Source organism: Notolabrus celidotus, chromosome 17 (assembly GCF_009762535.1).
Source record: "Notolabrus celidotus isolate fNotCel1 chromosome 17, fNotCel1.pri, whole genome shotgun sequence".
Taxonomy (NCBI): Eukaryota; Metazoa; Chordata; class Actinopteri; order Labriformes; family Labridae; genus Notolabrus; species Notolabrus celidotus.
In genome coordinates, this window is record NC_048288.1 from 1,818,815 (window position 1) to 1,840,942 (window position 22,128).

A 22,128-nucleotide genomic window follows, 5' to 3' on the forward strand; every position below is an offset into this window, starting at 1 on the left:
GCATTCTTGACTGACCTCGTGCTTTGTGAAAATACGTTTAGAGATATTTTAAGAAGTACTTTGAATACTTCAGTATTTTTAAAATCAAGTACTCCAGGACTTTAACTCAAGTCAGAATCTGACTGAACAACTTTCACTTGTTGGAGTAAAGTTTGACCAGGAGGATCTATACTCTGACTGAAGTCATGAAGACGTGGATTTGATCACCAAAGAATACATACGCAGACTCATTTTTACACAATGTCTTTATTTTTTTTTTCCCTAATTACAGACTCATGGGTTAAAAATAAAAATTAAAAAAGCAAAACATTTGTTCAAACCCACTCCCCCTTTCAAAAAAAGAAAAAAAAAGGCTCCACACAAACCCCACACCTGACTTCCCCAGCCCTAAAACATCAGCTCCCGCACACTCCATGTATTAAATTAATAATCAATGCCGTTAGCTCGTCTGCCTTCCTCAGACAAGCCGTGACTTCACTGCACGTTGTCAGAGAACGGGGCGCCTTAAGTTCCGTACTGAGCACCCCAAAAAACACTGGTCTCTGGTCCTGCCTCCTCACTCTCACACAAACTTGCCTGCCTCTCCGCTAAGCTGTCTTCAGCTCCGTATATAAATTATGTGTTGGGTTGGCTGCCTGTTAAGTGCTGCCTGTACTGCAATGTGCTGTGGTGTGTGTTGAACATGTGTGTGTTGAACATGTATGTGTATGTGTGTGCGTGTGTATGCGTGTATGTGCGTGTGTATGCGTGTGTATGTGTGTATGCGTGTATGTGTGTGTGTGTGTGTCATCCATGTGTGAGTGAGTTGAGGTGTGAAGGGGACTAAAAGCATCATCAGCGTTTGCTGTTGTAGTAAATGCCCCCTGCAGCAGGCCTGTGGTCACCCTGCCCCCCTCCCCCGCCCCCCCACACGGACAGGATGGGGTGAGTGTGCATAGCGGGAGCAGAGAGAGAGAGAGACGCTGCGGAGACAGTGGGGGGGGCCGGCGCCACCTGGGGAGGGGTCGTCAGCCTCCACTGGTCCTGAAACCTGAAACGACAAGAAGTGGTCTAATATACAAAGAGAGGAGGGGGGAGGTAGAGGAGGGGGAGAGACAAAACGGGAGAGACAGGGAGCACAGGAGGGGAGGGGGGGAGAAGGGTCGGGGGGATGCGGGGCGCACAAAATAAAAACATTGATGCTGTCAAAGGAATAAAAGGAGCTGTGGACATGTGGAGGTGGGAGACGGATGGACAGGCGGCACATGGGGGACCCCACCCAGGAGAACAAAAACCTGCACATGAACAATCGCACTGAACACTGAAGGTCCATCGCCGCCTCGAGAGCAGCCAACAGAAAACACAATCCATGGTGTGATGAGCCGGAGAGGAGGGGGGGACGGGAAGCAGGACTTATAAAATGCAGGGAGGGTCAGGGTGAAGGGGTGGGGGGGGGGGGCGGCAGAGGACTGCCAACACAGATGGAGTTGGAACGGGGGGAGGTAGAGGAGGTAATGATAGACTTGAACTTAAAACACAACAACAAATACTCTGGCTATCAGACGCTTCACATATCTACGGTACATTAAAAAAGAATACAGTATCTTCTTCTTCTTTTTGCCTTTTTACCCCACACATTTTTTTTCTTGTTTTGGTGGTGGAGGTGGAGGGTGAGTGGGTGGGCTGTGTTGGTGATGGTGTAAAAAAAACAGGAGGTCACAGCCAGACCAAAGGAGACACATCTGCAGCCTGAGATACCATCATCTTCTGTAAACCCCACTCCCTCCCTCCAAACCAACGAAAACAAAGAACCCTGCCACCGTGTTTCCCCGATGGCCAACATATACCTTACCAGGGGGGCGACCGCATCAACCTCCGCACACGCACGCTCACACACAATCGCACACTGCGGCCAGTCAGTCTCTCTGTCCAGGAGAAGTTTTTTTTTTTTTTTTTCCTTTTTTGTCTTTTTTTCTCTCTTCTGGGGTTCTCTTCTTTTATTGTTGGGGAGGGGGGGGCTTTTTTTCATTGTGTGTTTTTTTTTCTGTGTGTTTTTTCAAATGGGAACAGATAAGGGAGAGGGTTGATAGTAAGAGGGTGTTTGGGAGGGAGGGGGTGTTTAGTAAGGGGAATACCACGATGTTGTTCGCCCTCGGCCCCTGGAAAAGAGAGAGAAAAAGAGGGTGAGTTTTTTTCTTGTTGGCTTAAGAAGACGGACACCAATTTCCTGGTGTGGTATTATATAGAAGTGATCAGTGTGTGTGTGTGTGTGTGTGTGTGTGTGTGTGTGTGTGTGTGTGTGTGTGTGTGTGTGTGTGTGTGTGTGTGTGTGTGTGTGTGTGTGTGTGTGTGTGTGTGTGTGTGTGTGTGTGTGTGTGTGTGTGTGTGGTGTCCAGGGTGTAAACTGAAGGGACAGTATCTCTCTGAGTACACAGTGTGGAGGAGTCTCAGATAGACGTGGTGCCTTTGATCTGACGAGTTGTTGCGTTACAACAGATCAGTCTGAAGGACTACGGCGCTGAAAGCAGCTTTATGAAGACAGGATAGTGTTGAGTTTACAATATCAGAATAGAGATTAGTGTGTGGGTGTAAGGGGACAGCAAAGGCACTCTCTCTCCCTCTTTCTCTCTCTCTCTGTCTCTCTCAGAGAGCCGCCTCTGGGGTCACTGTGGGGGAAAAACCTTGAGGACAAACAGCACCACACATAAACCCCCAGCAAGACACATTACACACACACACACATACTGACACACACACACAGCAGACAGTTATTATACAATCAAACACTGCCTCACACACACACACACACACACACACACACATAAAAGCCAAGCAACAGCAAACATGACACACACACCCGCTCACCTTTTCACATCACACCGTTCAGTGGCAACAAAATCACAAAAAGGTCACACTGGGACTGAAACCAGCAGTCGCGTGTCTAGATGCTGAGGTCAGGCTGCAGTAATGAACCCTCTTTCTGGGAGTGAGAGCTGTAGAGGTGAGTCTGAGCTCAGCTGTGTGTGCTGGGGGAGATGGTGCATGCGTGGACACATCATGAGAATGCACTGACAGCGTGTGTGTCGCCTGACTCACATCAACATAGACTTCAATGTGCTGCATGATGAGAGCGATGGTGTTAATGGGTGATACCAAAGACTGAAGTCTGTGCAGCTGGGAGCACAGACAACACGTGCTCTAACAGATCCTGACCTCTGACCCCAGCTAACCAACACTTTGAATTAGGGGTGTAACGATTCATCTACTACATCGATTTATACATTTATATTCCTATGATCCGACTACATGGATCTGTGCTCGGCTAGGTGGCCTTCCTGACGACATATCAATCTAACATTGTTTTAAAGGTAATAAATGGATTGTATCCATACTAGGAAATAACACATTGGATTTAAGCACGGCAGACTTTAAATGGATGTGTTTTTTTTGCACTTTCAATGATAAAGACATTAAATGTTACTCAATTCAGGCTGCCTGTCTGTGATGTCATCGCCACACACCAGCAGACAACAAAACATAGCATGGCGGATGGCAGAGGAGAAGCCGGCGAGCCAGAAATGATCAAGACACCATTGCGGTGGAAACACTTTGGCTTTTGCAAAGACGGCGATGTTCTAAATAAGTCGCTCGCTGTCTGTAGGATATGTAAAGGTCAAGTAAAGTTACCACGGCAACACCACAAATCTATCCAACCACCTACTAAGGCGCCATGGGATTTCACACAACGCCGGCCGTCCAGGCACCTCATGCAGGGTTAATCAAGCTAACATCAGCTCTGCAGAAGCCTCAGGCCTCTCCAGCATGTTTAGACAGAGACTAGGACAAAACTTGACTCAGGCCAAAACCATCACAACAACAACAACAACAGGACTCTAGGACTGTCCAGTATCAAAGGATTTATTCCACAGTCACACTGGATGAATTTTTGGCTAAAAAGTTACTGAATCGTTTCAGATTGTATCGTTCTAAATGAACCAATATCGTCCTTTAATAGTATCGGCAACCACGAATCATGATACCAATCGAATGGTTGTTAAAAAGAATCGTTCCACCCCTACTTTGAATACTCATATTTAAGACTAACAGCAGGACCAGGGCTCAGCTCAATAAAATCCTCACACTGAATCAATGCAAGGACACAGAACTGGTCCTCACCCCGGATGTGTTCCCTCTACAGAGACCTGGCACCGATGGAGAGTTGATCTTTAGACGACACATGTAATGCAGCAGCAAAACGGCTCTCCACAGGATGTGACGGAGGCCGGCTGAAGAGGAAAAGCTCTCTACTCTTTGGCACGCTGCTCCTGATGTGAGATTATAACGTGAACAAAGGCTTCTTAATAAAGGAAACATACACTCCAGTTATCAGCGACACCCTTGACTCTGTGTTCAGACGTTACAGTCCATTTCTGTTGGCAACAACAACACACTTCATGACCTTGAGACTACAAGTGTCAATCTGACTGATGCCAGTAACACATTAACTGTTATTACTGTTTCTTATTAGCCCTCAAAACTTTTCTACTGCTCTGGTTATTCTGCTGCAGTAATCTTTAAATCTAACTTCCGTCTTTCAAACCTGAGAATCAGTCAAACAACAACAAAGCAACAAGCTAACTCGAAGTCTAACACACAAAGAGCTCACACAGTGACCATCGATGCCTTCAGCTCCTGCAGGTCTGATTTTATAAGAAAAAGAAACCCCTCAGCTGCTTTCAGAAGTCTTTGTGTGCCTGGACCTGCAGCTCAGGCCAAATCCCAGTGAGTAAACTGGCATGGTGAGGTTGCTTGGTATGTGTGGGAGTGGCTGGAGTGAGTACACAGAGTGATTAGAGACTCTGACCTTGAGGTTCAGACACTTTCTTACATAAAGAAATACATGGAACCCTTTCTGCTGTTAGACGCAGCCTTCCTGAAACGCTCATTTGTTGCATTAAGTCTCAAAAGAGAGGACACACGGAGCTGAAGGTTCACCACATAAACTCTAAAGGCGTTTTTGACCGGAGGAACTTTACCCCTGAACTACATGTGTTTCGATCGGTGGACTCAGGGTCTAAATTTAGTTCAGGGGTAGATAATCTCCCCCCTGAAAAGCCCCTGCTAGGGGGGGTAGTACTTTTCAAAGGTCCCTGGACTTTCGGGGGCGGGGCCTGCAATGCTGAATGTCTCTGATTGGTAGATTAACCTCAGTGTTTTTATTCCTCCCTCCGTCCACAATAACATCACACACATCTGTGATTCACTTGATTTCTCTTTCTTTCATTAGTTTTTATTTGTTCGTTCTTTTTTGTATGTGTGTGTACTTTTCAAAAGAAGAAGCTGTGATTCTCTTGATTTAGCAGCTTGTAACAGTAGTCTTCTCTCAGCCCACCGTGAATGGGTCTCTCCCGGTGTTCCGGTTTTAAAAGTGACCCTGTAAACTGGAGACCTTCAGCTGAACGTGTCAGTGTTTGTGGAGTTTACACAGCTGTTGAAACACAGAGGGAGTTCCTGGGAATGCAAACTAGTTTAGTTTTTATTAAGATTTCAAAATATCCTCATCAGATATTTAATGATCGTCTAAAGACGTTTATGAGGGATGCATCCGGCTGAAAGTCTACAGTTAACAGGGTCGCTGTTTAAACCAAAACACCGGCCGATCTCTGCCACGGCTTTTTGAGTTAAAAGGATTTTAAAGCCGTGTTGAAACGTCTTTGCTACTCGCACTTATCTCCTCTCACGTGTTGATTCAGTGAATCCATCTGTGATGAAATATAGCACCATCTAAAACAGCACCAGCTGAGTCTCTTCATGCTAACAGGCTAACTGTTGTGTTGCTCATAATGATACCTGCCTGTCCGTCTGCTTCTATGGGGTCATCTGTGATGAATGGCCTCTGTCTTTGTTTTACTGCCCTCTACTGGTCTGGTGGTGTAGTGCATTTACTTTTTTTTCTCCATACGTCACTGGCCTGATTTACACAATCTACCCGGGACTTCAGCCCGCGGTCGAAACACAGACAACAATGGGGGCACAGGAACCTTCTAGTTCAGGGTAAAGTAGTTCTGGGGATTAAAAGACCCCGGAACTCTTGGTCGAAATGCACCTTTAGGTATTTTGAAACTGGTTAAATCACTGAGAGGACATCTGAATGAATGTTTGAACTGCTTTAGAAACAGAAGTGGAGCTCCCAGATCAAATCAGGATCTCTCAGAGGTCAGTGCATGTGTGGGGGGTGGGCATGCTGGATCAACACGTTTGGCACCACACTTCCTTACGTAGTGAAGGAAGAGAGAAAAAATGGCTCCATAGAAAGAGCTCTGTGGGGCTGACATGGAGCGTCCTGACAGACGTTTGATTGTCCTGATTTCTCACTGCTAACCGGGAGAACCAGAGAACATGGTCTCTGCTCCAACTGGTCTCCTGGATGATCTCTGCAGTATCTCATATTTTACTGTGCACCTGTAGTTGAATGATTGCCGAGTATTTTAACCACATTCTTTAAACGCAACGTTTAAGGGATGTGGTTTAACAAAGACCTGCAAGACCGCCAAAGTCAAAAAAACACTGGAAGCAGAAGGCCACCAGAGTCCCAGTACACATCCCTCTGTCCACCACCAGGCTCCGTCTGGGGTTTAATACAGGGTCACAGATACTGCAGACCATCTGAAACCACAACAGCATCATGACTCCTGGATGTCTAAGTTACAGTACAATGCCACGAAGCTGCAGCAGAGTTTGGTTAAACAGCCTGAACTTAACTTTAAGGCATTCAAAAAGAGGGACGCTAAATGTCCCAATATCTTCTGAGAACCCAGACCTGGACATGGTGGATGTTCAGAATGGGAGCTCACAGTGATGTGCACTGGGTCTGGTAGCCTCTGTTGAAATCATGAGGTTTGATGCAGCATGCAATGAGCCCCTCAGTCCCACAACTGAAAGTAAATGAGGTGTTCGTGTGTTGTTTTTATCACTCTCTCAATGATCATCTATCTCTCCATACGACTGTACTGCTGTTTGATTTAAAGACTTGAATTACCCTAGAAGAGATATGTTGTGCTTTGACTACCTCTCTCCTTTCCTGCTCATTCTACAGGGTCCTTCATGTAGACCACATCAAAGCCTCTTCATTAATCTAGACTAAAGTGTCCCGATTCAAACTGTTTCAGAAACCTCCCTTACAGGATGTTTCTGTGAGGTTTAACTAGTTCACTTCAGATCTATAAATAGTTATTTGAGGAGAGTTCCAGTTTTGTGAGCCCCTAACCCATCACCCTCCAGTGTTCCCCCATAAAGGTGAATAAAAGTGGAGTTAACTAAAACTGCTCCTCCTGTGGTTAAACAAGCTGTGCAGTCTAAACTCTAAACAGGAGATCACAGCAGGCCTCGTTTAGACTGGCTGAGGACTTATTTGTCTTCACTTCTGAACTGTGCTCCTCAGTTAAAAGTTAAATTAGAGTCTCTGTGACTCGTCCTAACGGTCTGCCTGGTCCTGGTCCTGTCCTGGTCCTGTCTGTGAGTGTGATGGTGCGGTGCATGCAGGAACATTGCTCTCCCTGAGTGTCAGAATGAGGCACCCCGGCGTCAGCTCACCTGAAGGCCCGTCCTCTGCCTCTTGGCGGTGTGTAGCCACTGTAGTAGCGTGCACGCGATGAAAAGCTTCCTCCCCGTGACCGGAACCGAGCCCGTGGGAAGCCGCGGTCTGTGGTGCTGATGCCTGGTCTGTTTGTTCTCTTAGCGCCCACCTTAGAGGGAGAGGGGAGAGTCAAGAGTTACACACTGACACACAGTTCTGGGCTGCTTCTTCTTCTTCTTCTTCTTCTAATACACCTTTAGACTTCCTGTTCATCTTTAATAAAAACTGAAATACAAAGTTTAAAGATGTTGTTTTCACCAGCTCAAGTAAGAAAACATCTATCATCTTCAAGAGGTGCTTTCAGCCGTCTCATTAAATGAGTCTATATATTCATTTGAGGCTTTAACTTATTTTAATTACACATATTTTTTTGTTGGTGTTCATTAGTCTTTATTTTAAAATCTTTTTTTAATTTTCTTTTGTCTTTCTATTATTTTATTTCTGCTTCTTTCTTGTTTTCAGTCGCTGTAAAGCTCTTTGGGTTGCATTTATTTTTTGTGAAAGGTGCTATATAAATAAATTTTGATTGATTTTACTGTTAAAAAATAAAAACATGGACCTGATCCTATTTGGGTTATAGTGCAGGTTCTGATGTTCTGGAAGAGGTCTATGTCCAACTAATCAGAAAAACCTGAACCAGGAGAGCAGAGTGATCGATGTTTTTAAAGGCTACATCCACACACACACACTACCAGTCAAAAGTTTGGACACACCTTCTAATTCAATAGTTTTTATATATTTTAATTATTTTCAACATTGTAGATTAATACTGAAGACATCTAAACTATGAAATAATCTGGATTACAACAGTAGTCAAATAGGGCTATCCATTGTGTACTAACCCTACCTCTGAACAACACAACTGATGGTCTCAAACACATTAAGAAGGCAAGTCATTCTACAAATGAACTCTTGACAAGGCTCATGTTCATTAGAAACCATTCCAGGAGACCACTTCATGAAGCAGACTGAGAGAATACCAAGAGTGTGTAAAGCTGTCATGAAGGAAAAAGGGGGCTACTTTACAGAATCTAAAATATAAAACAGATTCTGCTTTGTTTAACACTTTGTTGTTCATTCAATAATTCCATATATGTTCTTTCATAGTTTTGATGTCTTCAGTATTAATCTACAGTGTTTACAATTAGGGATACATCAATCTGATCCTGGTATCGGATATCGGCTAGATCAGACTCAAAAAGCCGGATTGGATATCGGTGACAAAGGGCCGATATATAGTGCCGATCCATATGGCAGATCTATTCATCTCAGTTCTATGCTTTTCTGTACAACAGCTATGTGGATCTCCTACGTCATCAGCGCCAGCCAGTCTGTGCATTTTTTGCCCGGTGGAGCATGATGGAGGATAACTACAGAGACTCTGTAGTTTAGCTGCATGTCACGCTTCTTTTGCTAACAACTCCGCTGGAAACTTGAAACGTGCAGCGGTAATGTTTCAACGGATGGCAGTCGTGCTGAAAAATATAATGGAAGCCCAAAGGAAGAAGTTTACCTCAGCTGTAGCCGACTGCAAAGAAGCAAGAAACCTTCTATTAATGGATTCAAAGTGTGATTAAACGGACAGGTTATTGGATTGAATTGTTCCGGATCCTTGAAATTAAGGGATTCCAGCCTCTGGTTTAGCACTTTAAACCCAGGTACAGTTTACCTTCAAGTCAGAAAAGCCTGAACATGATTCTATCCTCACATTAAGGAATAGAGATTGTTAAATCAATACCGGGATCGGATCGGCTCGTATCGGTATCGGCAGATACCAAAGCCCAGGTATCGATATCAAGATCTAAAAAGTAGGATCGGTGCATCCCTATTTACAATCATTAGAATAAATGCAAACCCTTGAATGAGAAGGTGTTTCCAAACTTTTGACTGGTAGTGTACATAAACAAAACAAATCATTTGTTAAAATGTCTCTCCATTTCAATTAATCCTGTTCACACCAGAGCTGCTTTTGAATATTTCTCTGTCTACACGACAACACAGGAACTGTTGAGAACGCTTGCAGAAACAAGCCAGCCAGTAACTGTTGAGCATGTGCAGTCTGTCCCATCAAACACAGCAGGGGAACATCATGTGCTGGATATATTTCTTACAATAAAGAACAGCAAACTTTCCTCCTAAACCAGGGGTGTCCAAACTTTTTTCAAAGAGGGCCACATGTGATGTTGTCAGAATACCTCAGGGCCAGTGACTCCTACTGAGACTTAGGAATCCTAAAAGTTAGATATGAAATCTCTATTTAATATCAATTATTTTAAATGTTTTCTCAAAAAAACAGTTACTAGGAAGTACCATGTACAGATTAGCAAACTTTATCTTCTTCTGGGGGAAAATGTTTTTCATTAGGGTCAGGGAATGTGGGAATTGTATCATTATTTTTCTATGGCAGGGTCAAGATCTGGATTTCATCAAACTTCTTTTTCCTGTTGTTTTTAAGACTTGTCTGACCAGCAGACAACATTTTAAGAACAAAATAATTATTTTCCTGAGTTCTGAACATTTTTTTTATGCACCAAATTTTGCCTTTTCTGTACAATTTCATATTTTTGATCTTGTCTTGTGTCCTCTTTTGTGTCTTCTGAACTTTTAGTGTTCATCAAGAACATTTTCACATCATGATAAAAACATTTATTTGAAAACCTGTCAGCTTTAAGAGTTCTTGTGTTTCTTCTTTATTGCCGTCTTGGAGAATTCCCATAGCTTTGGCTTTATACAAGTAGTCCATATGAAGCTTTTTGAGACGTTTCTGGATTGACTTTAGTTTTGTTTGTGCACTTTAAAGAAACTGCAAATGTACAGATGATTCAGAAGGTGATTCATTTCTTTGCTATGAATAACACAATTTGAGTTGGAAGTTTGGGGCCATAAATAAATGGACCTTGGGCCGCAATTGGCCCCCGGGCCGTACTTTGGACATGCCTGTCCTAAACACAACATCAAACCTAACAGTACAGAGTAGATGTAAACGTAAAGCAATACATAGAAACATCTAATTCCGTGTGCAATTACGTCAGAGTTTCCCTAAACTTTTGTGTCTTCTGTCCGCATGAAAACAGCGTCAGAGTTTTAGATTCATTGTACCTTTATCTGCCTGCCTCTGAAGAGAGACTCGTCCAAAGCCATGGCTGTCCTCACAGACTCTTTGTCTGCAAACTCTATGTAGGCAAACCTGAAGAACCAAGAGACAGAGAGTCACTCAACAACAGCAGTGAGGAGAAACACTACGATCTTCATCTGACTTTAAACTGAAATGATTCATACGTTTCAATGACACCAGAAGTCGAAGTGAGGACGTTAAAATGATTTAACCAAGAAGATGAAAGAAAATATATTTTAACAGCTGATGTTAGTCAAACATTGTCAGTGCGTTGATGGATAGTTACCCTTTGGGATGCCCTGTGTATTTGTCACAAAGGATGGTAACTCTGTTTACTGAGCCACAGCCGTGAAAATGAGCCTCCAGCTCCTCCGCCGTGGCACCGTAGTCCACCTGAGAGACAGAGGAAGAAGAAGAGGAGACCATGAGAGGGGGGCATTAAAGGGTTCACTTTACTCTTCAACTTATGAAGTCACATTTTCATTTTCAGTTCGTTTGTGAGGCAAAGATACACACTGAACCAAATCTGAAGCAGTGTGTGTGTGTGTGTCGTTTTGTTGTCCTCACTTAGCTAAAATGAAACAGAGAACTCCACTGCTTTTAAATGAACTTTGACATTAAATCCATATATGGAAACAAGTGTGAACAAATACAAACCATTTCATATTTAACAGATGACTGTGTGATCATTTAAGTGTTTCCTTGGCATCAGTTTTATGATGCATCATTAAGTAATCTGTTCACTTCCTCACATGAGCTCTTATCAGCTTCAATCTATTCTATCTAACCAGGAAAACAAATACATCCTCCATGAAACTGAACTTCTCGGCAAAACAGACTTTTCCTTTTTCTTGACTAAACGTTTGAACGCATCACGAGGAAGTTTAATTCACCTTCACCTAAAGGTAACTTAACCAACCTGGTCCTGAACACATCCACAACTACATTTTGTCAGTTTGCCTTAATCACACATTACTGCATTAACTTTGACAGCCCCAATCAAAATCCACTCATTTATCAATAAGTCTGTATCATTATAATAAAGGAGCGTCTGAATTAATAAAGAGCCAAACAGATTCTGGGGAGTTCAGTACGGTGAATCCTTACGAGTATGGGAAGAGACTGGCTAAGCTGACATGAAGTCTATATCAAGGCGTCCTTAAAAGGCTCTGTGTGAGGAGGGAACCTGTGAGGGTGGATACCAGACTCTGAAAAGCTCCAAGGCTGCTTTTTAAAATGAGAACACCACGAAAGGCCTGACAGTGGAAGGTAGTTCAACGATTCTATGAGATCGCCCAGACAAGAACTGAAAACAGATTTCCTCCAGACATCAAGCCTAATATCTAATTTTGTCAAATGAAGCATCTTTTCTTCAAAATGACTCAATAAACTAAACAATAACACCTACATCATGTGTGCTTTCTACACTGACTTATATAAGAATGCACAACACTTTGGTCTGCTCCCTCTGTCTCTCTCTTTCTCTCTTAGATTAGATTACACTAGGTAAGCCTGCCTGGGTATCATGTGTAGGAAACACTGAAGAGCTGAACTGAATATATCCAGATACTGAGCCCCAGCTTTTAAGAAAAACCCATCCACTGATCAAACTTGAATTCAGATCAATTGTTGAGTTAATGTTGGAAGTTCAGTTTGAGATTTAGTCTTAACCTTTTTCAGGAACCTGATCCTGCAGCGTCAGAGTCTGAGTTTCAGTGCAGGTAGAGCACATAAAATGATAATGAAATGTGGGAAACATATTGAAAATCTTCTTTACATTTGTTTTTGGTATTGAAATTTTTACTATTATTACCAATATGTATTTGTTTATTTGTATTGTTCTTCTTATTGCTCTTTTACATTTTGCCTGTATCTATTTTATAAATATTAGCCTATTTATCTTATTGTAGTTTCACTCTTTTTTATTTTCCTTTCTATTTATTTATCTTTTATTTTTAAATTATTATGGGTTTCTTTTTTGTTCATTCACTTATTGTGTTTCTTATACAAACATCACTTGCTTTAATTGTTTACATTTGCCTTTTGTATGCAATGTGTAAAAGTTCAGATAAACAAAAAGCAAAAGTTCTTTCAGTGACATTCTTTCAGTGACACACTTCAAACGTTAGCACACTTGTGTCCAGGACAGACCAGCTGAAGGAGCAGGGTCAGTCTGGATCCCTTCAACTCACTCTCTCTCTCTCTCTCTCTCTCTCTCTCTCCTGCACACATGTGGGCAGGTGTGCTGTGAGCAGAGAGAGTGTTTCTACACTGAGTATACAAATCCATAAGATTATATTGACACCAATCAAGAGATCAAATTCATACTTCCTGTACGACTCTTGTTACTACGTCTGTGTTGCTGCAACAACTGAATGTCCCCCCGGGGGTCAATGAAGTCTGATCGTATCGATTCCTGTGGATTGGCACGGCCTGCTGCATTGTGCTAATGTTAACATAGGAGAGGCCGTACGTACCTTCCTGCTCTGCTGAGACCAGTGAGGCACTCAGAGTCACCATGTTAACATAACATAACATAACATAACACAGTGACGGAGTGGTTTCATTTGTAAGTTTATTTGATAGTTTTAGATTCAGATTTTAATCTTAATGTTAATTTTAACAAGGTCTTAAGCACTTCATTTGATCAGATCAGAAACATTGCAAAAGTCAGACATTTTTTATCACAGAAAGATGCTGAGATTTTAATTCATGCTTTTATTACAAGCTGCATTGACTACTGTAACTCCCTTTTTACTGGTTTGCCCAAAAAATCTACCAGAAAACTGCAGATTGTTCAGAACGCTGCTGCCAGCGTTTTAACAAGGAGAAGGGAAGCAGATCACATAACTCCTCTTTTAAAAACTCTGCACTGGCTCCCTGTTTCTTTTAGAATTGATTTTAAAGTTCTTTTACTTGTTTTTAAAGCTCTTGCTCCTCCATACATCACTGATCTCCTGTCGTTTTATGTTCCAGCCCGATCACAGAGGTCCTCAAATGCTTCCCTTTTAAATGTTCCTCGTGTGTCTCACACAAACACCAGACTGCATTATTATAATAATCATTGCTTTAACATTTATTTATCTTATTTTTTATCTATTCATTTATTGTATTCACCTCATCTTGTTAACTCTACCTTATTTTTTACTTTTCTTTCCACTCCAACTTATTGTATTCATTTTACTGTATTGATTTTATTTTATTTTTAAGTATTTTATTTATAATCCTGCCTTTTATAATTTTACCATTGCTGCTGTTTTCTTTCTCTCTGTTATTCTGTGAAGCACTTTGGGCTGCTTGTTTTTATATATGAAAGGTGCTATATAAATAAAGTTGAGTTGAGTTAATTTGATAGTGGATGCTAACATTAGCTAAACTACAGCAGCCCCTCCAGGTGAGTGCTGGGAGGCTTTTGTTTTGTTTCTTGACACTTAATATTGTTAAATGTTTAAAGAAAGTATAAATCCTGATATTACTCTTGATTGGAACGATTAATGATAATGATGCAAGCATAGACAGTGTGTTAAAAACGATGCTTTGAAGCCAATAGATAGGACAGTATAGGACATAAACACCACATCTGATGTTAACAGATGGGTGAGAGGCCACACTATAAAATCATACTACAGGTCCATTCTTTCTCAGACATGGTTTCTGTCATCACAGTTAAATCTTGCACACTTTTCTCAGAGTAGTTTGAAACAAACACTAACACAAGACTCATTGAACTTTCTAAAGCCGTAAGTGTCTGTTTCAAACCCACACAAGAATCTGTGACGCTGTGGACTGGACCCGATGGATCTTCAGTGTTTTGTTTGAAGTGTGTTTTAGTCAGCGTCACAGCAAAGTCTCTTCTGTGCACGCCTTGGTTGCAGCGGCGCCCCTAGAGGAGGTCTTTTGGACTCAAAGCTCACATCTGTCAGTAATTCAGTGATATTGTCTGTTCTATATACAGTCAATTAAACATTTGAAACATTACTACAGTGACGCAGTGAAATATTTCAGGGAATCTCTGATGCTAGTATGCAGAAGAGAGAGAGAAATTAAACTGGAGCTAAATTTAGGACTAAGTCGTCTCAAATTTCCCCTTAAAAAAAAAAAAAAGTCCTGCAGTCTTTGAGCTGTCAATCATCTTATTCTGCATGACTCCTTTCTGTGAATACTGTGGTCAAAAGGCCTTCCTGTCTGTGTGCTATTACATCCATTGTTAGAACCCAGTGCAGTAGTGCCAGGCATTACAATAACTATACTCAGAGACTAGCTCCTGGTGGTCTTTTTGTCTCTGTAGGTTTCTATTTCTAAACTGAAATCCAGGACCTGATGTGCAACAAGACAGGAGGAGATGTGTAGAGACGACAGAGAGACAGTTACTCACATTCCCAACATAAATTGACCTGCCATCTGCCTCCATCTTCTCCTCAATGGACATGATGACAGGCCCGACTGCAGAGAGAGAGAGAGAGAGAGAGAGAGAGAGAGAGAGAGAGAGAGAGAGAGAGAGAGAGAGAGAGAGAGAGAGAGAGAGAGAGAGAGAGAGAGAGAGACCGAGAGAGAGAGAGAGAGAGACACAAACAGTATGATCAGAAACATATTGATCAGATTAATTTCAAATATTAAATCCTGACAATTTCACTACAAGATCTCCATATGTGAATGTAGTATCGTGCAGGTTTCTGCTGACTGCATTATATCCCCTTCCTCATGGAGGCTTCTATAATAGACTGCTGCCTTCTATCAGACTTCATTTATAAAGCACTTTTCATACGACCTCAAACCCATCCCACAATCCTAAGGTTAAGAACACAATATATGCAACAATAATGATAATGAAAATAAAATAAATGATAATAACAAGAAATGAAAAGTTGCAATGGAGGTAAAAAAAAAAAAGATGTAAAAAATCAAAACAGGAAATTAAACTCACCAAATTAAAACACATTTCTAAGATAATAAAACACTAAACCATTAAAAGAAAATAAGATGTTATACTTGAAATAAATACATGAATAAATAAAATAAATAAAGAGTGACTCAAATTTGAACTAGATAATAAATAAAGTAAGGTGAATTAAAAACTGTTAAGAATAAAACTCAGTTAAAAGGCTTACACTTGTATAAATCAAAGTGTGTTATATGTAAACTAAAGGCATCTTGATAGTCAGTCATACATGTTATAATATAGTTTAACAAACCAGACATTTTAATTTGTGCAGAATAATAAAGGATTTAAATAAATCAAGAGATTTATAGTTTACAACTTGTTCAATTCACAACAATCCAATGACACATGCCGCTGCTTTGTTTCTGTGTTGATGAAGAGGGTCATTGATCTTCTTCCTTCATTGGATAATTAAAAATGAAGACATCATGATCACATACCTGGTGGGGGGCTGAGATTCATCTGTTTCTCCACCTCGTTCTGGAGCTCCTTCAGCTTCTCTGCCTCTTCCTCCATCTCTCTGACCCGTGCTTTGATTGCCTCCAGCTCCTGCAACACACACACAAACACACACAGATCCTTTAGAGTCCTTTAAACACAACATCACAAGGAGACATATTCACAGTGGAAGTGACGACTACTCTCAATTTCTAGCCCTGAAAATGTAATCATGAACATGTGAGCTGACACCCCTTTGCATCCCTAACAACACCTGGGCTTTCCACACAGAGGCAGGGGAACATGGATATATCTGAGCCAGTGTTAGTGATGGCACTGCTCTGACACAGACTCAGTCTGAAGGCCTCAGGTGGCGTTCATGTCCACGAGTGAAACTGAAAAAGTAGTCTCCTGGTGACAAAGTGATGTTTACTAAGACTCTTACCTGTTGTCCCAGCTAAAAGTCCAAATTAGAAAAGTAGTGTTTCATAATTAAGCTGGATTTTTTTCAGATATCTGATTTACAAACTCCAAATAATTTTATTGTATTTTTGGACTCTGCCCTGTACGGTGACCTTGGGTGCTGAGAAAGGCGCCTTTAAAATAAAATGCATTATTATTATTATTATTATTATTAATAAATAAGAATTGAAGAACATGATTAGCCTGAGGAAGTCTTCATCCTCCAGCCTGTGGACTGAACTCTGTGATTGTGTTGTTAAGCTCCTTCAGCTTTGGTTGGTCTCTGCTATACTTTAATGGTGAAGTAGAGACTGCTGACCGGTGTTCCCTGGCACTGGAGCCTTTCAGTCTTACTCTTCAGTAACTCTAAAGCAGGTGTTCCCAAAGTGTGGGTTGGAACCCCCAGGGGGGTCACGAGACACAAATTGGAGTCGTGAGATGTCTTCCAGAATGTTTTTTTTTTAAGTTATCTAAAAATATTTATTTTTGTTTATCTACCTTTTTTTCTTATGTTTATCTTTGAACTGTTAATTATTATTATTTCTTTATTTTTTCTTCTCTTTGTTGGTTTTGTATTACTTATATTTAATTCATTAACTTGTGTTGAACAAAGAAGTAATGAAACATGAAACAAAAAAAATTTTATGACAAAAGTTATCTAAAAAAGTACATTTTACCCAGTATAGTAAAAAAAATATTTGCTAAACTTGACATAAAACCTTGAAAATAGTTAATGTAATGAGTTTTCTGTCCTTCTTTTTGCCAGATGATGAGGGTTAGTGAACATTTAATATCAAAAGCATCAGCAGCAGCAGGTTAATTTATAACAGCACAGGAAACAGACACATGCTCATATAGGTAGGGTAATGGGGGTCGCAAGTCTTTGGTATCTATATTTTGGGGGTCGCAGGCTGAAAAGTTTGGGAACCCCTGCTCTAAAGGATGCTCAAGGATGACGCTTCTGGAGTTTAATTCACTGAACATGGTAAAAATCCTTGAAGGCGTTTCCCCTGTGGAAGCCTTTCAGAGGAGAGGTGCCGTCTGTTTCCAGCACTTCAAATACTTCCATCTGGACATGTTGAAGCTCACTGTTTGCTCCTGTAACGCGTCATTGAATGCACATTATTAATTAATCAGCTTTTTGGCCATTAATATGGCCAAAAATATGGCATCAGGTGAAGTCATATCAGTCTGCTCTCTCACTCTGTCCAAACATGAATCAGATTGAATGAATGACTGATTCATACAGGTGTGAAATAAACAGGTAAAACAACCTGACAGGACAACTGAACCACACTTCAGACAAATACAACTTTCATTCCTCTTCTCACTGATGAGACGTGTGTCATGTTATATCTCAGTGTTTGGGACGGGCACAGATCAAAGTGGTCTGTCTTACACCTGTTTACTGTTTATTGAGGCGTCTGTGTGGTGGGCTGGATAACAACCATTTATTTAGTTCATTTGTAGAGTGGCAGTAATCACAAACATTATCTAAAGACACTTTTCAAAAAGCCTCACTCTGACAGAAGTTTAAGTTCCTCTCCTGTTTTTAAAAACGATGGGAGACGTGTTGTTCTGCTGCTGTTGTTGACAGCCTGTCAGTGTTCATGTCCTATTGTTGTTTTTGTCTGTGGTTATATACTGAATATGCAGGGCGATGATTAGAGCAGTCGCATTACTATAGACATGTCCACATTGACTGCCCGTGCATTAGCACCTCTCCTTACCTGGTCCCACAAACTGGACTTTGGGGGTGTTATGCTCTTGGGCACGGTACGGATCGCCTAGTGCGAGTGCGCCTTTACATTGGACTTCCACTAAATCTGTTACTGGTTCGTCTCCAACCCTCTCCGGCTCCATGCTCTCTCGTCCGTCAACACCCACCGGTTGTGTTTTCAGAACGCAGCACAGAGCAGGACCTCCAGACAGCTGGAGTCATGTGACCGAGGTTTTCCTGCAGTAATTACTGAATCAAGGATTCTCCTCCTCCTCTCCTCATCCATGTTGTCTTTCTGGTCCTCTGAAAACCTCTGACCTGTTGACTCCAGGCCTGGCTCCACTCATCATGACTTTGGTTTGTTGTTGTAGTTAAGTGAAATACGATCTGGTGATAACACAGAGCGTTTTATTCTGAAAATGAACCGGATGTTTTCATTTTGTTTTGGTGAAACCTGACTTCCTGTCCCGCTCCATCTGCTCTGTTGAGATTGATGCGTCGTGCTCCGGCATCCGGCAACAATAGAAGTCTTGTGTATCTGATGCGGAGGACTCCGACCTGCTGGATCAGATACACAGCCAGCACACAACGGAGAGGATCCAGTGGAAGTTAACACATTGACTAGAATAGAAACCTATCAGATCTGGTGCTGTGACGGATCAGAGACACAGATCTGGGGGAATATGGCCTTGAGTCTTATACGCTGGTGCAGAGGCTGCTATGTAAGAATATAAAGAGAGGCTCTGATGCTAATTTGGGGACATCAAGAAAGATAACATAAAGTTAAAGAATAAGATCTGGTTTCAGCTGACATTAACATAAAGAACTTCATATCAGTAAAAAATCCTTCATGAAATCACGAGCCACAATGAAACACTGGAGGTATGTGTGGGCTTAAGATGATCTGGTCTGAAGCCACCAAACAGACCACAGGATGAAACATCCTCATGGTGAATACAGCGCTGTCCTCACAGGGAGCGGACCCTCCTGACAGTGGTGCACTGCAGCATAGTGGGAGTCATTCCAGCTCTATCCAGGGCTGATGCCTATGCTGACAGGATCTGAAATGTAAAGGCTCTTTGTGCAGCGGCTGGGCGCAGTGACACAGACGGGCAATGCTAAACCCAGGTCTCCTCACACAGACAGGAAAAACATGCTGCGAGGTGATCACTGCATCGAGATGCTGAGGCCCAGTTTGACATTATACATCGAATGTAGATAAGCAGCTGCATACTGCGGGTCATTCACACAGGATTATTATCATTAGAAGACTCATCTGATGGTGCCAGTTTCCAAGCCTTTGTCGCATATTCAGGGCCAGCCCTCCCTCGCAGAGCACTGAAGGATGCAGCCCCTCAAATACCGCAGCCCCCCTGCTCTCTGTCCGTCAGACACCTTCACATCACACATGGACTACATGCTGCACCTCATTACTCTGTGAATATATGTGTGTGTGTTTGAAAGTGTGTTTGGCAGACATCCCCTGTATGAGCATGTAGAACCCTAACACAGATGCCCCACTGCTGATGGGCGACACCAGCCCTGGTCCGGACCAGAACCCTGCCACAGATAGTCAGGTGCGTATGCCACCTCTAGCCTAGCTCTGTCTCTGGGCTAGCTTGATAGCATGCGCGGGTTCTGATGTAGCATGGTAACACCTAGCTCTCTGATGTTAGCCTGGACTCTCATCTTAAAAGTAGTCCATGTCGGGTCTAGGGGACAGGTCTGGCCGCATCACTTGCTGCTGCTGCTGCTGTGATACGCTGCGGTTAGCCTGCTGGTGCTGGGTCATGTCCGTCCCGGTGTCCCAGCCTCTCTCTCTCTCTCTCCCCGGTAAACGTTAAAGGAATGAAATGTGCCTTTACCGTCAGCAGGTCTCCTCCTCGCGCAGGTAGACCCTCACAGCGGCCTGTCCTACCCTCGCCCCTCACGGTCTCCTACATCTCCGTCTAGCTTCTTTTTTTGTTGCCCCCACTCCCCCCACCGGCTCGTGCTGCTCCCTGGCGCAGAGAAACTGGCACTGCCGTTGCGCCAAGATGGCTGCCGACACCACGCACATCACCACCCTTTTCTGCTGCACTGCGTGAACCACAATGGCGGCTAACATAGACCCGAGGACAGCAGTAAAGACATGTGACTGTGGGACTGTAGGAGACTAAATCAGTACATTGGAGACCTCCTCTCCGGTTTTTAGCAGCCCATGTGTCGAAGTGTTACCCTCCCACAGCTCAAACAATACCCTTCACTTACCGGGTCTTCAATCGAGGCCTCTCCCTCTTCTAATCCCGGTTCTTCGTCACCGACACCCGGGTCTTCCAGCTCGGGATGTCCGGGATCTGAATCTAGTAGGGATTCCTCCGCCAGTCCGTTACCGAACTCCGCCATGGCCCTGATCCGAGTGTACCAGCTCGCCTCGTGGCCTAACCGCCGCTGCAGGCCCTTCCTCTCTCACAGGGGGGTCAGACTCAGGGAGCGGGGCGGCGGGCAGGAGACGCTTAGTGAAGTTAAAATGGTGATTAAATGGTTCCTACAGCTTCAGACACTACTCAAACAGCATACCGAGACTCACTACTACTTCTATTTATTCCCTTCCTCCACGCAGAGCTCCTGGTTTAGACAGAGTCCCGAGTTTATTTACTTAATGTGTATAAAAAGAGAGGAGTACAGAGAGCGCGAGCGTCCCTCCGTTCAGAAATGGAAGCTGGGGGCGGAGTCATGTAACACTGCGGGCGGGAAACTCTCAATCCTATTGGTCCACGGAGGATTCTAGACCCACCCTTTTGTCGTTTTCTGCATTCCTATTGGATACACAGACTTGACTTTCCGGTTCTCAAAAGTAAGGTTGCCTTTAATTGGATTACAGCTCTGCCGATCATCTGATGATCGTTAGCACTGGCAGAGCGGGGTTCGGCACATTAATTCAAGGCACATCAGAGTGCCATGTAGATCAGTGATTCTCAAATGGGGGTGCGCGTACCCCTAGGGGTACGTGGGAGTACTGCAAGGGGTACGTTACGAATGTGAAAAAATAAATAAATGAATTAAAGTTGCATCACAAAAAATAAAAAATAAACCGGTTAAAAACAACTTTATCAACACCATTTGATTTTTCTTTCAATGCAGTATCAGATATGGTACTATTTCCAAATTGAGCATGTTCATTCATAAAATGGACAGGTGGTTGAAATGCTTCTTGTGCTCCTTGGGCCATCAAAGGTACTAGCTTCCTCAAGCTTGAATTATTTCTGAAAAATATTGCAATACAAAAGTATAGACTTTGTGTCATCTTTCATTTCAATGGTATTATGACACTGTAAAACCACATGCATACATTTATTCATGTTATCTCCCATATCCTGAAATTTTTTCTCGGCCATTCAAAGGGGTACTTGGCTGAAATTATTTTTGAAAGGGGGTACACAAGACAAAACAGTTTGAGAACCCCTGATGTAGATCGTCTCTGAGAGTGTGACCTCACTGACCTTTGTTTATGTCACCCAGGTGAACCCAGAGTAAGTAAACGAGTATCATAACTAATGAATAAATATTCTTTGTGTTTGTTTGTTTTTCTCTCTCTCTCTCTTCTTTTCAGGCTGCCCTAATAAGTCTCTTAAGACTCTTCAGCTAGACCAAAACGCTGCAGCTTGAGTACTGACTAGAACGAGGAAGAGAGAGCACATCTCTCCAAAATCTAGGCTAGAATTTAAAATTCTTCTTCTGACCTACAAAGCACTTAAAGCTGGGGTTGGTAGTCAGATTTAGATCCACTTTTTGTTATACTGGTTAAAATGATCTTTATGTCCTGATGGCAATCAATACATAATGTGTTCTTAAAAAAG

General features: G+C 42.5%; 1 protein-coding gene across 3 annotated transcripts; it reads right to left on the reverse strand.

The window, feature by feature from the left end:
• Nucleotides 1-227: 227 nt before the first annotated feature.
• pabpn1 (poly(A) binding protein, nuclear 1) lies at nt 228-21,012 on the reverse strand. 3 transcript variants are annotated; one of them, XM_034706253.1, is made up of 7 exons: nt 20,540-21,012; nt 16,110-16,218; nt 15,106-15,173; nt 11,017-11,123; nt 10,715-10,802; nt 7,573-7,724; nt 228-1,030 (listed from the first exon to the last, which is right to left on the reverse strand). In XM_034706253.1, the coding sequence occupies exons 1-7, from the start codon at nt 20,672-20,674 to the stop codon at nt 835-837; spliced, it is 855 nt and encodes a 284-aa protein (XP_034562144.1). In that variant the 5' UTR covers nt 20,675-21,012; the 3' UTR covers nt 228-834. The 3 variants fall into 3 exon arrangements, with proteins under 3 accessions (XP_034562144.1, XP_034562146.1, XP_034562145.1); XM_034706255.1 differs by lacking the exon at nt 20,540-21,012 and adding an exon at nt 20,155-20,280; XM_034706254.1 differs by lacking the exon at nt 228-1,030 and adding an exon at nt 1,975-2,138 and having other exon boundaries at nt 20,540-21,009.
• Between the last annotated feature and the right edge of the window lie 1,116 nt (nt 21,013-22,128).